The sequence below is a fragment of the Psammomys obesus genome, unplaced genomic scaffold (assembly GCF_907164565.1).
Source record: "Psammomys obesus unplaced genomic scaffold, mPsaObe1.curated_primary_1811, whole genome shotgun sequence".
Classification (NCBI taxonomy): Eukaryota; Metazoa; Chordata; class Mammalia; order Rodentia; family Muridae; genus Psammomys; species Psammomys obesus.
In genome coordinates, this window is record NW_026594311.1 from 314,740 (window position 1) to 327,720 (window position 12,981).

General features: G+C 45.1%; 1 protein-coding gene across 10 annotated transcripts in view; it reads left to right on the forward strand.

Annotated features, from left to right (window-relative positions):
- Mknk1 (MAPK interacting serine/threonine kinase 1) overlaps nt 1-12,981 on the forward strand; it is a 39,670-nt gene that overhangs the window by 20,798 nt on the left and 5,891 nt on the right. For all 10 annotated transcript variants that reach the window (XM_055618456.1, XM_055618460.1, XM_055618455.1 and 7 more), the window contains 5 exons: nt 1,509-1,588; nt 3,045-3,118; nt 5,050-5,154; nt 8,325-8,380; nt 12,405-12,500. In XM_055618456.1, coding sequence (XP_055474431.1) covers nt 1,509-1,588; nt 3,045-3,118; nt 5,050-5,154; nt 8,325-8,380; nt 12,405-12,500 — 411 coding nt within the window. The remainder of the gene's footprint in view (nt 1-1,508; nt 1,589-3,044; nt 3,119-5,049; nt 5,155-8,324; nt 8,381-12,404; nt 12,501-12,981) is intronic.

Here is a 12,981-nt window from a genome sequence, read left to right on the forward strand (position 1 = left end):
AGATAGATAGATAGATAGATAGATAGATAGATAGATAGATAGATAGATAGATAGATAGATAGATGGTGGGTGGGTGGATGGACGGATGGACAGACACATGCATGCATGCCTGGGTACATAGATGGATACATGGATGAATGGATGGATGGACAACAGGTCTGTTTCTTCCGGGACGAGTCACAGAAGGAAAGCATGGCCCTCTGATCCATGCTGTGGCCCTAGAAGCTTTGGACAACCTAGAGACAAGCTAGCTCTCCCAGCACGGCTCCCTAAGACATGGTTTACTAAGCTTCACTCTAAGCATCACCTCGTGACCTGCAGAGCTGGGGGGGTAGAATGCTCCAACAATCTGATCCCCACTGCCTCTAACTCAAAGTAGTTATCCATGTTTGGCTTCCTGGCTAGTGGTCAGAGCCCACTGGTTATCTCCTCAGAGAGAAGTCAGCTGTTGTTAGAAAGCCCACCTACTGGAACATTGCCTCTAGCTTTGACCATCCCTGTTTGATGAATGCATCTGAATAGCTCAGAGTTAAGTAGTTCCTGTTTCCTCACACTGTACCTTGCTGATTGTTCAAAAGATAGGTCCTGAGTGATTTCCTAGCAGGTGCCACTAACCTCCAAGTTACAGTTGGATACACATGTTTCTGCTACAACATTAGAATCTTTTCAAGTGTTGTGGCAAGCAGCTAGAAGGAAGGGGCCGAATGTTCCCTTCTGAGCTGCAAAGTACTACTAGCTCTGCAAGAAGTCCTGCCTGCAGGATCTGTTTACAATGCTTCAGAGCTCTGGATGGCTCCAGAGGACTTTTCAGAATCAGCCAGACCCCACACAAACCTCTGCTGAGTGGGTTCAGGTGTTCCTGCAGCCAGTGCTTGCCAGCTCCACATGGAGATGCAGCGGGCGTAGCAGGAGCTGCTCACAGTAGGGGAGAAGTGAGGCCCCTTAGGGATGAAGGAAGCTGTCTAGGCTGGGAGCAGGGATGGACTAGAGAGGACAGGAATGGACAGAGACACCCTTCCCTTTTCTTTTTGACATTGCTGTTGGGGCTGACCAACACAGAATGTCTTAATTACTTACACAGAGCCTGCCAGAGAGTGAGGGTAACAGAAGAGGAGGTGTTCTTTTCTATCCACGGGAGTTGCTGAGTGGAGAATCCTTGCTTCCTCTCCACCCTGTCCTCCCTCATCTTTGCCCTTCCTCCAGCTCAAGAAAGTAAAAAATACCTGCTCTTTGGGATAAAGAGCCAGGAGAAATTGCCTTGTCTCACTGTGTGCTCCAGTCTTCCATGTGCAGCCAGGAGCAGCAGCAGCATGAGCTTTCCTGAATGATGTGCAGAGCAGAGACAACCACATGGAAGCCCAAGCAAGGGCTGGTGTCACTGAGGCCACGCCAGACTCCTGCTCGGAAGGAGATGGCATGCATGTAACCTTGCCTCCTCTCAGAGGCACTGCCTAGGGATCTGTCTTGAGGTCAGGTGGCATACGTGACAGCTTTCATTCTTCCCACAGATCATCGAGAAGCAGGCAGGGCACAGTCGGAGCCGGGTGTTCCGTGAGGTGGAGACGCTGTATCAGTGTCAAGGGAACAAGTGAGTGTGTCATGTATTCTCTGGAGAGGCTTGGCCATAGAAGGGATTGCCTCTTGCCACCCCTGACTCCAGCATGTCAGCGCTTCTCCACAAGTGCATGGAACTCTGTCCATCTTTCAAGGGGGAGAGGGGAAAGCAGTACCCCTGACATACTCTTTTCCTGCAATGCAGTCCATGTGGTAGAAGAATGAGCGCTCCTGTCCGTTTGAGGAAGAAACGGGGTTCATTTTCTTCCATGGCCTATGGAAGATGCACCAGCAAGCAGAGTGTTGCCTGGTGCAGTCTTTAGAGCTGCTCTACTACAGACACAGGTTGAGGCTCAGTGGGCTGCTCACTGCCATTTCCCCGTTCCCAGTGTAACATGTCATTACAGTGCTGAAGGTGGGACCAGCAGCACTCTTTGCTTGATAACTGGGCCACAGTAACCTTTAGCCCTGTGTTACACAGCTCCAAATGAGTGGCCCTCCCACTGTGGCTTTAAATCAGGGTCACCTCCAAGATTTGCCCGTCCCCCTTTCCTTGGCAGGGTCAGCAGGGAGCCGGTGGCCTGGTATTGATGGCTTTGTCATTAAGCTTGGAGGATGGGGGCCCGCTGTTGATTTAACTCCAGGCACTGCCTCTACAATCTTCTTTCAAATTAGGCCATTTTGGCCATCTTATTTGGACGCCTTCACAATAGTAAAAGCCCGGTATCTCCCCAAGTGGTCAGCATTTTTTTATGAGGGACAGATTTTTATTTTCAGCCCTGCAGCTTCTTAGTTCAGCATTAGAGACTCTACCAGGTTTATTTCGTTCTTCCAAAGAAAAAAAAACCCAACACCTCCAATATCCAAGCTGGTGGCTTCCCCACTGAGTTACAAGACGACCTTGTTGGCAGAGCACTGCAATACTCGGGCAGACAGAGAGTGCTCACCGGGGAAGGCCACAAGTGCTACAGTGGCCAGGAACGTGGCGGTTTCATTAAGCAGCGCTTAGCAGTTAGGGTCTAGCGGTGCCCACGTTAGGCCCCAAGTCTATTTGACAGATGTTTCCATTTTCTCCAGGCAATGTAAATACTGCCTCGTGATTTATGGGCAAGAGGGAGGGCAAGTAATTATTTGCTGCTTGCCTCCAGGACACACACCTACTATTCAGTGTTATTAGCCGCAATTGCTTCCAGTCGGCTGCAGATTTTATTCAGTTTAATGTGACCAGGACTTTTTATAACTCTACCTAGTGGGTTTTAGGGTTGGGGTTTGACAGCCCAGACTTGGTGAAAACACCAGAGACTAAACATTATGGAAAGATAAGGTGACCTGAATCTTGCTAACACCGTTGGCTGCTTCTCAAACATGAGTCTTTAATAAGCATTCTGATTTCACATTGATTTCTGCCCACTCCAGCCACTGTGTATTTGTCCGTTAGATATTTATGAGTGGACGTCAGCATGTAATGCTCCCCCTTTTCTCTATTTAAGGAACATTTTGGAGCTGATTGAATTCTTTGAAGATGACACACGCTTTTACTTGGTCTTTGAGAAATTGCAAGGAGGTATATCTTGTTGAGTATGTGTTTGGACTTTGGATTAAGACCCAGAGTGGTGATCATCCATCATGAATCCCAGAGACTTCTAAAATGAGTCAAGCTAATAAAAAGGATGAAGGACTTAAAAACTGCCCTTGGTTTGGGAGAAGGGAGGCCGGAGGGAAGGATGATAATTAGCATTTTGCAGAGCTTAGAATGTCACCTGTGTGGGTAGTCTATAAATGCCTTTTCATTATAATAGGAGTCACATATAGATACTGTAGGTGATCAATTTCTCAATCCCATGTCTTGACACATTCACTATTTAACTAAATTAATGATGAAGTAGAAGCTTTGGCTTCCATTGTGACGTCTAGAAAGGCTGCACAGGGGAGAGGAGGCCCCATTGTTTGGAACACAGACTGAGGAGTCAGGGAAGGACAAGAACATGCCACCCGTGAGGCAGAAAGAAGATACCTTTTCTGCCACCACATTGCTGTCACTGCAATGTACATTTAAGTTGCTCTTCTGACATAGTGAAAGCAAAAATGACACATTCCATCTCTTTTGCTCACCCAGCCCTAGGACACATCGGCAAGGGGAAGGTTACATGAATGTGTGGAGCTGGGTAGAAGGTTATCTAGAGGGGCTTTTAGAAACAGCAGAGCTAAGCTGAAGTCACACTTACCAGCCACCATGACCTTGGAAATTGGTTAGCCTTTTCCCAATGCTATTCACGTTAGTAAAATAGAGCTCTTGGTAGCACCTGTTTCATAGGGCTGCTATGAAGACTCAGTGAGGTGGTACTTGAGAAGCACTTAGCACCAGGCTGATAGGCACAAAGGTTCAATAAATGCTGGCTGCACTAAGGGATACCTGAGAAATGTATTACACATTATTCTCTGCCTTGCTTTTTAAATAACATTATAAACAATAGACATAGTGTAGGGCAAATAAAACAAAACAAAACAAACAAACAAACAAAAACATAAATAAGCATGGACCATTTTTAGGGTCCAGGAATGACAGCTTCAGCCCAGAAATACTGGTTTCCAGTAGTGAGCATATGTGTTTGAGTAATGTGTTTAGAATACTGGGGCAACTGGGATCCTCTTAAGCCATCACTTACGGTGTAGCGCTAGTGAGCCCAGAATGTAGGATAAAGGGGATGTGGGTGAGCTCAAGGCTATCCATCTGGACCACGGTCCTTTGGAAAGGAAATGTGCACAAGCTCTGAGGTGGATTTACTGGGCAAAAGTCATGGCTCCACCACTCACTGGTGTATGAGTACAGGCAAGTTGCTTAACCATTTTTGACAGAAGTTGCTCATTAATAAAGTAGGGGTAGCTGCTCTACACATTTTATGCATTTATGTTGAGATAATGTATTTGTAGAGGATTGAACATAGAGTTCTTGTCACATAGTAAATACTCAATAAAAGTTAATCATTGCCAACAAAATTAATAATGTAAAGGAGAATGTTTAGGAGGAAAAACAATCCTGCATTTTCAGCATCCCCACCACCAGGGCTTTACTTATGCAGTGAAGGTAGGGAATTTCCACTGGAAGGCCTGTCTGTGTTCTTCTCTGTGTCTGAGTTCATATCAAAAGGAGAAAATGTCTCTAAGCCCCCCCCCACACACACACACACACATAGCCCTGTGTGTTTTCATTTTTAGTTCCTTTTGAACTAATTTCAGAAGCCAGATCAGCCCCGGTGGCATTAGGGTCTTTTTGCCTTATATTTAATTCTTCTGCATCTGAATCCTAATAGATAGGCATAGATGGTAGCAATCTTGTTCAGTAGAAATACGCTGGTCCCACTGTGCCAAGCACCACGGTTGGTGCTAGACGTTAAGCAATGAGTAAGCCTGTGCCCCTCCCCCAAACTTGTCCTTTAAGAAGTTATGCTTACCAGAGCCTACAAAGCCATTCTCTCTTGTCCCTGTGTACCCCAGGTTCCATCCTAGCGCACATCCAGAAGCGGAAGCACTTCAACGAGCTAGAGGCCAGCAGAGTGGTGCGGGATGTTGCCACTGCCCTTGACTTCCTACACACTAAAGGTGATCTAAGCCTTTGCTTTGGGTGGGCATTAGCTGGCCAGACTCTGGGTACCAAGGTAGAGGGCAAAATTCTAGAGGGGAACCTGTCCAAGAGGTGGTACATCTGGCACTTCATGATTCAAACTTGTCCACCTAGAAAGGAGAGGTGATGTAGAAGGTGGGGGATGGTAGAGTGACAAAGATAGAGGCCCAGGAAAAAGAAGGGGTGAAAAGACTGGATTTCACAGTGGCCAAAGCATGTGTGGGTTTGTGCACTGTGACTCTATGTAGGTAATGTTTCGTTTCTTTCTTAAAATTCACTTGATTTTTAATTATGCATGTATGAATCTATGTGTGGTATATGAAAGTGGAATACCCAAAGAGGCCAGAAGCATCAGATTCCCCTGCAGCTAGATTTATAGGTGGTTATGAGCCTGATGTGGGGGCTGGGATCCAAACTTGTGTCCTCTGGAAGAATGGTTAACACTCTTAACCTTGGAGCCATCTCTCTAGCCTCGCTTTTTCTTTGCAAATAATGTAAAACTCATAAATGAATGGTCCATTCCCATGTGAGCATTTAGCATCATTCCTCTTCATCTTTTAGAGGGTATCACCTGTATCTCTCTCACACTGTCCTGATAGGGTTAGGTAGTCTTGTGTATCTCTTCTGTAGTGAGCTGAATCTTTTTGCATGTCCATAAGTCTGTTAGATTATTACATACATTTTTTTAGTTCCATAGAAAACTGAGTTGCTCTCTTGTGTCTCTCCTGTAGCACCACCCTGAGGCGTTACAGTGAGAATCAGGAGAGGTGACGGTGTCCCCCATGGTGGTTAACACATTACGCTTGTTATGTAGTTGACTGTATCTTCTGTATGTCCTATGAGCCTATGTGTGCACACATGTCAGCAACTATACCCATGTACAGTGATGGGGTAATCATGCACAGTTCTTGTGTATATGTGTGTGCCCTGTATATGCAGAAGATTCACACAGCTACATACACAAATTCATATACAATAAAGGCTTAGAGCAGTGCCATAGATGTGCATGCATATAAATGTAATATATATATATATATATAGCCTCTGGCACAGAGTAGTCCTCTGTCAAATGTTACTCTATCCTCTCCCACTCGACATGGTTTTTATTCTTAAAATTACTTTGCTTGAAGTAAAGCATTCTCTCTGGTTTGGGCGAGGAATGGAAGTAGAGCAAATAATTTGTGAGTTAGCCCCACTCCCTGCACAACCGTGGCTGTGAGTGCTCAGACCCAGCTGTAGCCACGCCATGCATGTCTCTCACTGTCAGACACAGCATATCCAGGTGTGGAGGTGAGCAGAGGCTCAGGTTCATTGATTCCTCCTGGTTCCTCGGTGGCTGAAAGTGATCTGCAAACTGCTGGTGTCCATGCTGGGGCCCTGACTTTGCACCTGGGCTGAAAATTCCTAAAAGGGGGTGTCTTTACTTTGCTCGGTATGATGAATGGAAGTGGCTCTGTTTCTGAAAGCTGGGATGCATGCAGGTAACACCTGCCTGACAAAGATTTACAACTGCTCCCCAAGCAGCCTCTGTAGATTGCAAAACTGGGTCATGCTTTTCACAGGAGCCATACCTTGGAGGAGGGGTAAAGGCAGTTTTATTTTTTATTTATTTATTTATTTATTTACAAAAATGCACTAAAGGGAATGGAGGCCAGTGGTGTCTTAGGAGTTCTGAAGTGCTTGTTACCACCTAGCTGGCCCCCTGCCCATGTGACTAGAAGTTGGAGGGGATGAAAAACGATTTCCAGCTGAACTTGGCTGTTTTCTAAATAACTTCATGCTGGGAAGATGAATTGGGCAAGAATGGGTCAGCCCTGAAACAAGTTCCCTACTTTTAAATACTGGACACAGTGCAGCTTAACCTCTGGGAAATGAACCTGAGCAGCTCGATGGCTGGTGCCTTCACTCAGGCAGGCCCATTATTACAGGCCGGCTCCCCAAGTCCTCGGGCTGAGGCACAGATGGGCCACAAGCACCTATTTGGAGAGTAAGGCTCCGTGTGCAGCTTGTGATCTTCTGTGGGAGCACTTGCCGTAATGGAAAATATCCTTCACTTTTAGTGCAGTGAGCAGTAGCCTGACTCAATTTGTGCACGCCGGGCCAAGTTGCTCGGGGTTCTCATTCAATTAGGAGACTGTGAAGTTACGCAGCTTGCTGGAGCTCAGATCTTTCTTCTCTAGTTTAGTGACTTCAGAAGGCTGGGCCTCTTAACAGAGAGTTGGAGAGCTACTGGAAAAGTTGACCTAGGGAGTTTGAGTGTGGCAGGTTCACTTTCCCCATTTCTCTGTATCTTCAGCTGCTTCCCAGGCCTTTGAAGCAGCAGCTGTCTGGCTCTTGCTCGGTCTTCCAGGCCTTGTGTTGCAGTGCTGTGTGTGGAAAAGGAGGAGAGAATTCTGTCTTCTCTGCCAGAATACCATGGCCTCATTTGTTAGCTCTACCCCTTCTATGGTTAGGAGATGGTTTTTCCCCAACTACCTTCTCGGCCCTTTTAGCAAAATGTAACACACACACACACACACACACACACCCGGGAGTCAGCTGCTAACTGCTGGCCTCTGCGGGAGGTCTGGTGTCTTCTCTGAAGAGCAGTGTGCTCAGCCAACGGACTTTCTGTGTGCAGGACGTAAGGAGATCTGAGAATACTTGGGAAGATTGCGAACTAACACTTGGTCCTCTAAGCATTCCAGGAGTCACATTGGAGGAATCTTTTTTCTAAAATCAGTTACACAAGAAGAAATGAGGGAGGGCCATCCAGGCCCCCGAGATCCTCTCAAACAAGGCACTAATTATTTCTGCATCGCTCTCCCAAGCCTCGCCATTTGCAGGCCTGTTGGCTCTGCTTTGTGTCAGGTGGCACAGTACAAATTCTCGGTTTTCTCTGCTGCAAATGGGCTGGCTGGGATTCATTTAGCACTTCGTATCCCTGCCAGACCTCTAAAGCCTCCACTTCAAAAGAACTTGCAGAAGCAACTGTGCTTTTGCTTTGTGTCTCTGGTCACCGCTGCCTCCTGCAGCTCGTTGATTTTTTAATGTACCATAATTGGGAATTAATCTGTGAACAACAGCATTTGAAAAAAATTAATTGTGTGTGGAATGTTTGATAATTGTGTGCATATGTTAACCCCTTCTTTGCTGCTTGTCACTCCAGGCATTGCTCACCGTGATCTGAAGCCAGAAAATATATTGTGTGAATCTCCCGAAAAGGTACGTAGGGCCTGGTTTGGGATATTACAGTTCATGGAAGTCAGGAATACCTACCTGCTTCGATGCAGGGAGTTAGAAGTTCCCCTGGAAACGTGCCAAGTGCAGCTGATTATAAACACATAAGAGGAGAGGATGTGGAGAAAGGGAACCCTCCTCCTTTGCTGGTGGGAATGTAAACTTGTACCACTTTGGAAATCAATCTGGCACTTTCTCAGACAGTTAGGAATACTGCTTCCTCAAGATCCAGCTACACCACTCCTAGGCATATATCCAAAAGATGCTTAAGTATACATAAGGACATTTGCTCAACCATGTTTGTAGCAGCTTTATTTGTAATAGCCAGAACCTGGAAACAACCCAGATGTCCATCAACAGAGGAATGGATATAGAAATTGTGGCACTTTTACACAACAGAATACTACTTAACAATTAAAAACAAGGAAATCATGAAATTTGCAGGCAAATGATGGGATCTAGAAAAAAATCATCCTGAGTAAGGTATCCCAGAAGCAGAAAGACACACATGGTATAAACTCACTTATAAGTGGGTACTAGACCTATAAGATAGGATAAACATACTAAAATCTGTACACCTAAAGAAGATAAACAAGAAAGAGGACCCGGGGTAAGGTGATCAATCCTCACTTAGAAAGACAAATGGGATGGACATGGGAAGTAGGAGAAAACAAGTAACAGGACAGGCGCCTACTGCAGAGGGCCTCTGAAAGACTCTTCATAGCAATGTATCAAAGCAGATACTGAGACTCATAACCAAAACTTCGGCAGAGTGCAGGGAATCATAAGAAAGAAAGGGGAGTTAATATGACCTGGAGAGGACAGGAGCTCCACAAGGACCAAATATATCTGGGCACAGGGGTCTTTTATGAGACTGTTTCTCCAACCAAGGACCATGTATAGATATAACCTAGAACCTCTGCTCTGATGTAGCCCATGGTAGCTCAGTATCCAAGTGGGTGGCCTAGTAAGGGGAACAAGGGCTATTTCTGACATGAACTCAATGGCTGGCTCTTTGACCTCCTCCCACCCCTGAGGGAGAAGCAGCCTTGCTAATCCACAGAGGAGGACATTGCAGCCAGTCCTGAAGATACCTGATAAGCTAGGGTCAGATGGAAAGGGAGGAGGACCTTCTCTATCAGTAAACTTGGAAAGGGGCAGGGAGGAAAAGAGGGAGGGATTGGAAGGGAATGAGGGAGGGGGCTACAGCTGGGATACAAAGTAAATAACCTGTGATTAATATTAATAAAATAAAAATTACTTAAAAAAAAAGAAAAAATGAACACATAGGCATGTTGTATCTAATATGTAGTGTTCCCACATTCCAGCCAGATGTAATCTCAGTACTCAGGAGGCTGAAACAGGAGGGTCACCATGAGTTCAAAGCCAGCCTTGGCTACAGAGTGAGACCCTGTCTGAAATGACCTCCACACCCCCAAAAAATTTTTTTCAGATAGTTAGTTCTTGTGCCTTTTTTATCGTATCACCTGTCTAATTGGCTTCAGCCTATAAGCTCATTAAACATGTGAGTCTTGCACAGCATTACAGTTTTCTATCACAGTGCTTCAGAGTAGTTGGTGTGAGTCAGAGACAACTAAAAACTCTTTTATATGGCTTCGTCTCTGCCCATAAATGCTAATTGTGGTATGGTATTATGCCAAATGGTGCCCATTATTAGAGGTAATAACTAGGAAGCATGTTCTTTGATAAGAGTTTGTTTATATTCCTATCTCCAAAGGTGCTCATTAATAGTCAAATATTAATGCTGGTGTTAAACAGTGTACCCTATGTAGACATTACCTTAGCACATCTACTAGTAAATGGAAGTCTCTGCATTTCCTTAAGAGTGTATGAATTTAACAAATTCTGTGTTAGAAGTTGATAGCAGCGGTAGGCCACATTCACAGCTCCATGTGTGTGCATGCACACACTTATGCAAGAACAAGTCTTGGTGCAGAAGCCTTAGCTCACAGGGAAGGAAGAGCTGGAAGTGAATAAGTGAGCCAGCCCAGTACACACAATTCTTTGTGGGGATGTTAATGTATTAGCTCAAGCAAAATTTTGTGACTTCTGCTAGTTGAGGTAATGCATGTCTTTAATCCCAGCGCTCGGGAGGCAGAGACAGGCAGATCTCCATGAGTTCAAGGACAGTCTGGCCTGCACAGCAAATTCCAGGACTTGCTGAACTCCATAGAACCTGTCTCAAGAAACAAAAAACAAAAACAAAGATTTTGTGACTGTGACTTCCTGTCAGTGGTTCTGGCATACACCTTCATAATGTATCGTTATTATGATAATTAATAATAATTACAGCTTACATTTCAAATATTCGCATTGTGCCAAGCACTTATGCTTATTTAGTATTTGTGAATCCTCTTAAGATAGATACTGCTATTACCTTCATTTTATAGATAAGGAAGCTGACGCTCGGAGAGGTTTTAAAAAAACTTACCCAAAATCATTCAATGGCAAATGAAAAAGCCTGGATGAACACTAAGGCCTGAGAGGGGGTGCTCAGAACTGGTCTTCGTTTACGTTGTTCTCTGTGATACATGCTTGTTGCCCCTTTCATGGTTGAAAAAAACCTAAATTTTAAGAGAAGCTAAGTGTCAAAAGGCATTACCAAGAAACTTAGAAGATAACTTGAATAATGGGAGAAAATATTTGAAAGTCATGTATCTGATAAGGGTTTAACGTCTGAAATATATAAAGGCCTCCTAAAACTCAGCAACAGAGCAGCAACTCAGTTCTGAAATAGTCAAAGGGCTTGAATAGACTTTCCTCAAAGAAGATTTGCAGATGGCTAGCAAGCACATGAAAAGATGCTCTGCATGCTCAGTTATTAGCAAACTGCAGATCAAAGTGATGGTGAGACACTACTATGCACGTTCTACACAGGCTGGCTATGTTTTTAATAGAAAGTGAATGATGATGGTGAGGATGTGGGTAAGTTGGAATCCTCATACATTGCTGGTGCTGGGAAATGTGGGAAATGGTTTGGCAGGTCCTCCAAAGGCTAAGGGTGGGAACACTGTATGACTCAGCAGTTCTGCTAGGTATGTGCCCAAAACTGAAAAGAGAGACTGAAACAGGTATTTGTAGGTAATCTGTATAACAATATTATTCACAGTAGCCACTATGGAAACAGCCCTGTGTCCGTTAATAGAATGGATAAACAAAATATGATCTTTACATACAATAGAATATTACTCAGCCCTAAAAACAGAATAAAATTCTGATACTTGCTATAACATACATGAATCCTTGAAAACATTTATGATAGGATTGGAGATAAGTCTAGAGCATTAGCCTAACATGCACAGGCTTGAGGTTCCTTTCCCAGCTTTGCCCAAAACAACAGCAAAAGCATTTATGCTAAGTGAAAGAGACTACTTATAAAAACATGTATGTTCCAATTACATAAAATATCTAAAACAGGCCAATTAATCAAGGCAGAACTAGAGTTGCCTGAGCTGGGGCTCAGAATTGGGCAGTAATTGATAGAGTTTAGTCCCCACTTGGAGGGATGGAAGAATTTTGGAAATTGATGGTGGTAACGGTGTTTATTATTGATGACGCTAGATCATACATTTAAGAATTGCTTAAACAGGGAGGTATGGTGAATACCTTTAATTTCACCCTCAGGAAACAAGCAAGTGGATCTCTGTGAGTGTGAATCAGCCTTCACTCTGTAGATCAGGCTGGCCTCAAACTCAAGATCCACCTGCCTGTGCTTCCTGAGTGCTGGGATCAAAGGTGTGCACCACCACGCCCAGCTAGGTCACAGCAATCTTAACACCATCTAGTTCAACCTCTTCTCCCTTAGGAAACAACAGTGTGGGGACGAGAAGAGGTGGGAGTCAGTCCTCAGTTGCCTAGCTAACACAAAGACAGTAAATATGGCCTGGTAGATAGAGCAGCTACCACCCACAGCCAAGCCTCCATTAGTCATGCTGCTGTCCCCATGACCTCCAGCTTCTTATGACAGGCCCTTTTGCTTCTTTGGCAGGTGTCTCCCGTGAAAATTTGTGACTTTGACTTGGGCAGTGGAGTGAAACTGAACAACTCCTGCACACCCATAACCACACCAGAGCTGACCACTCCGGTATGTATGGCCTAGCACCCTATGTCCCTGCTATTGGGTGTGCGGAACATCTGAATCTCTGACGCCCAGACAGAGAGATAGGAAATGAAACCCCCTGCTGCACTTTTCAGGCCTGAGTGGTCCTTGTGCTCTCAAACCCGTCCTCACCCAGTTGCTAATGAAACTGCTGTTGGCGCTTTCATTTGGAGAGGATCCCCTCTGCCAAAGCAGAGCCGTGTCTTCACAGATACAGGCTGCACCCTGACTCTTGGCCCAATGAAAACAGACACTGCACGGCCTGCCCTATTGCACCCAAGCTGTGGAGAGCCCTGTGAATCCCCTCTGCCCGCTGAAGTCAGTTGCATCCCCCTTGTGGTAGAAGACAGGAGCCATCATCCCACCCAGGGAAGGGCACGGTTCACTCTGTACTAAAACTGTGAAGTCCCAGGCCGATCCACAGAGCATCACTTGTCCTGTTGTTTCTCCCCCTTCTCATTTCACA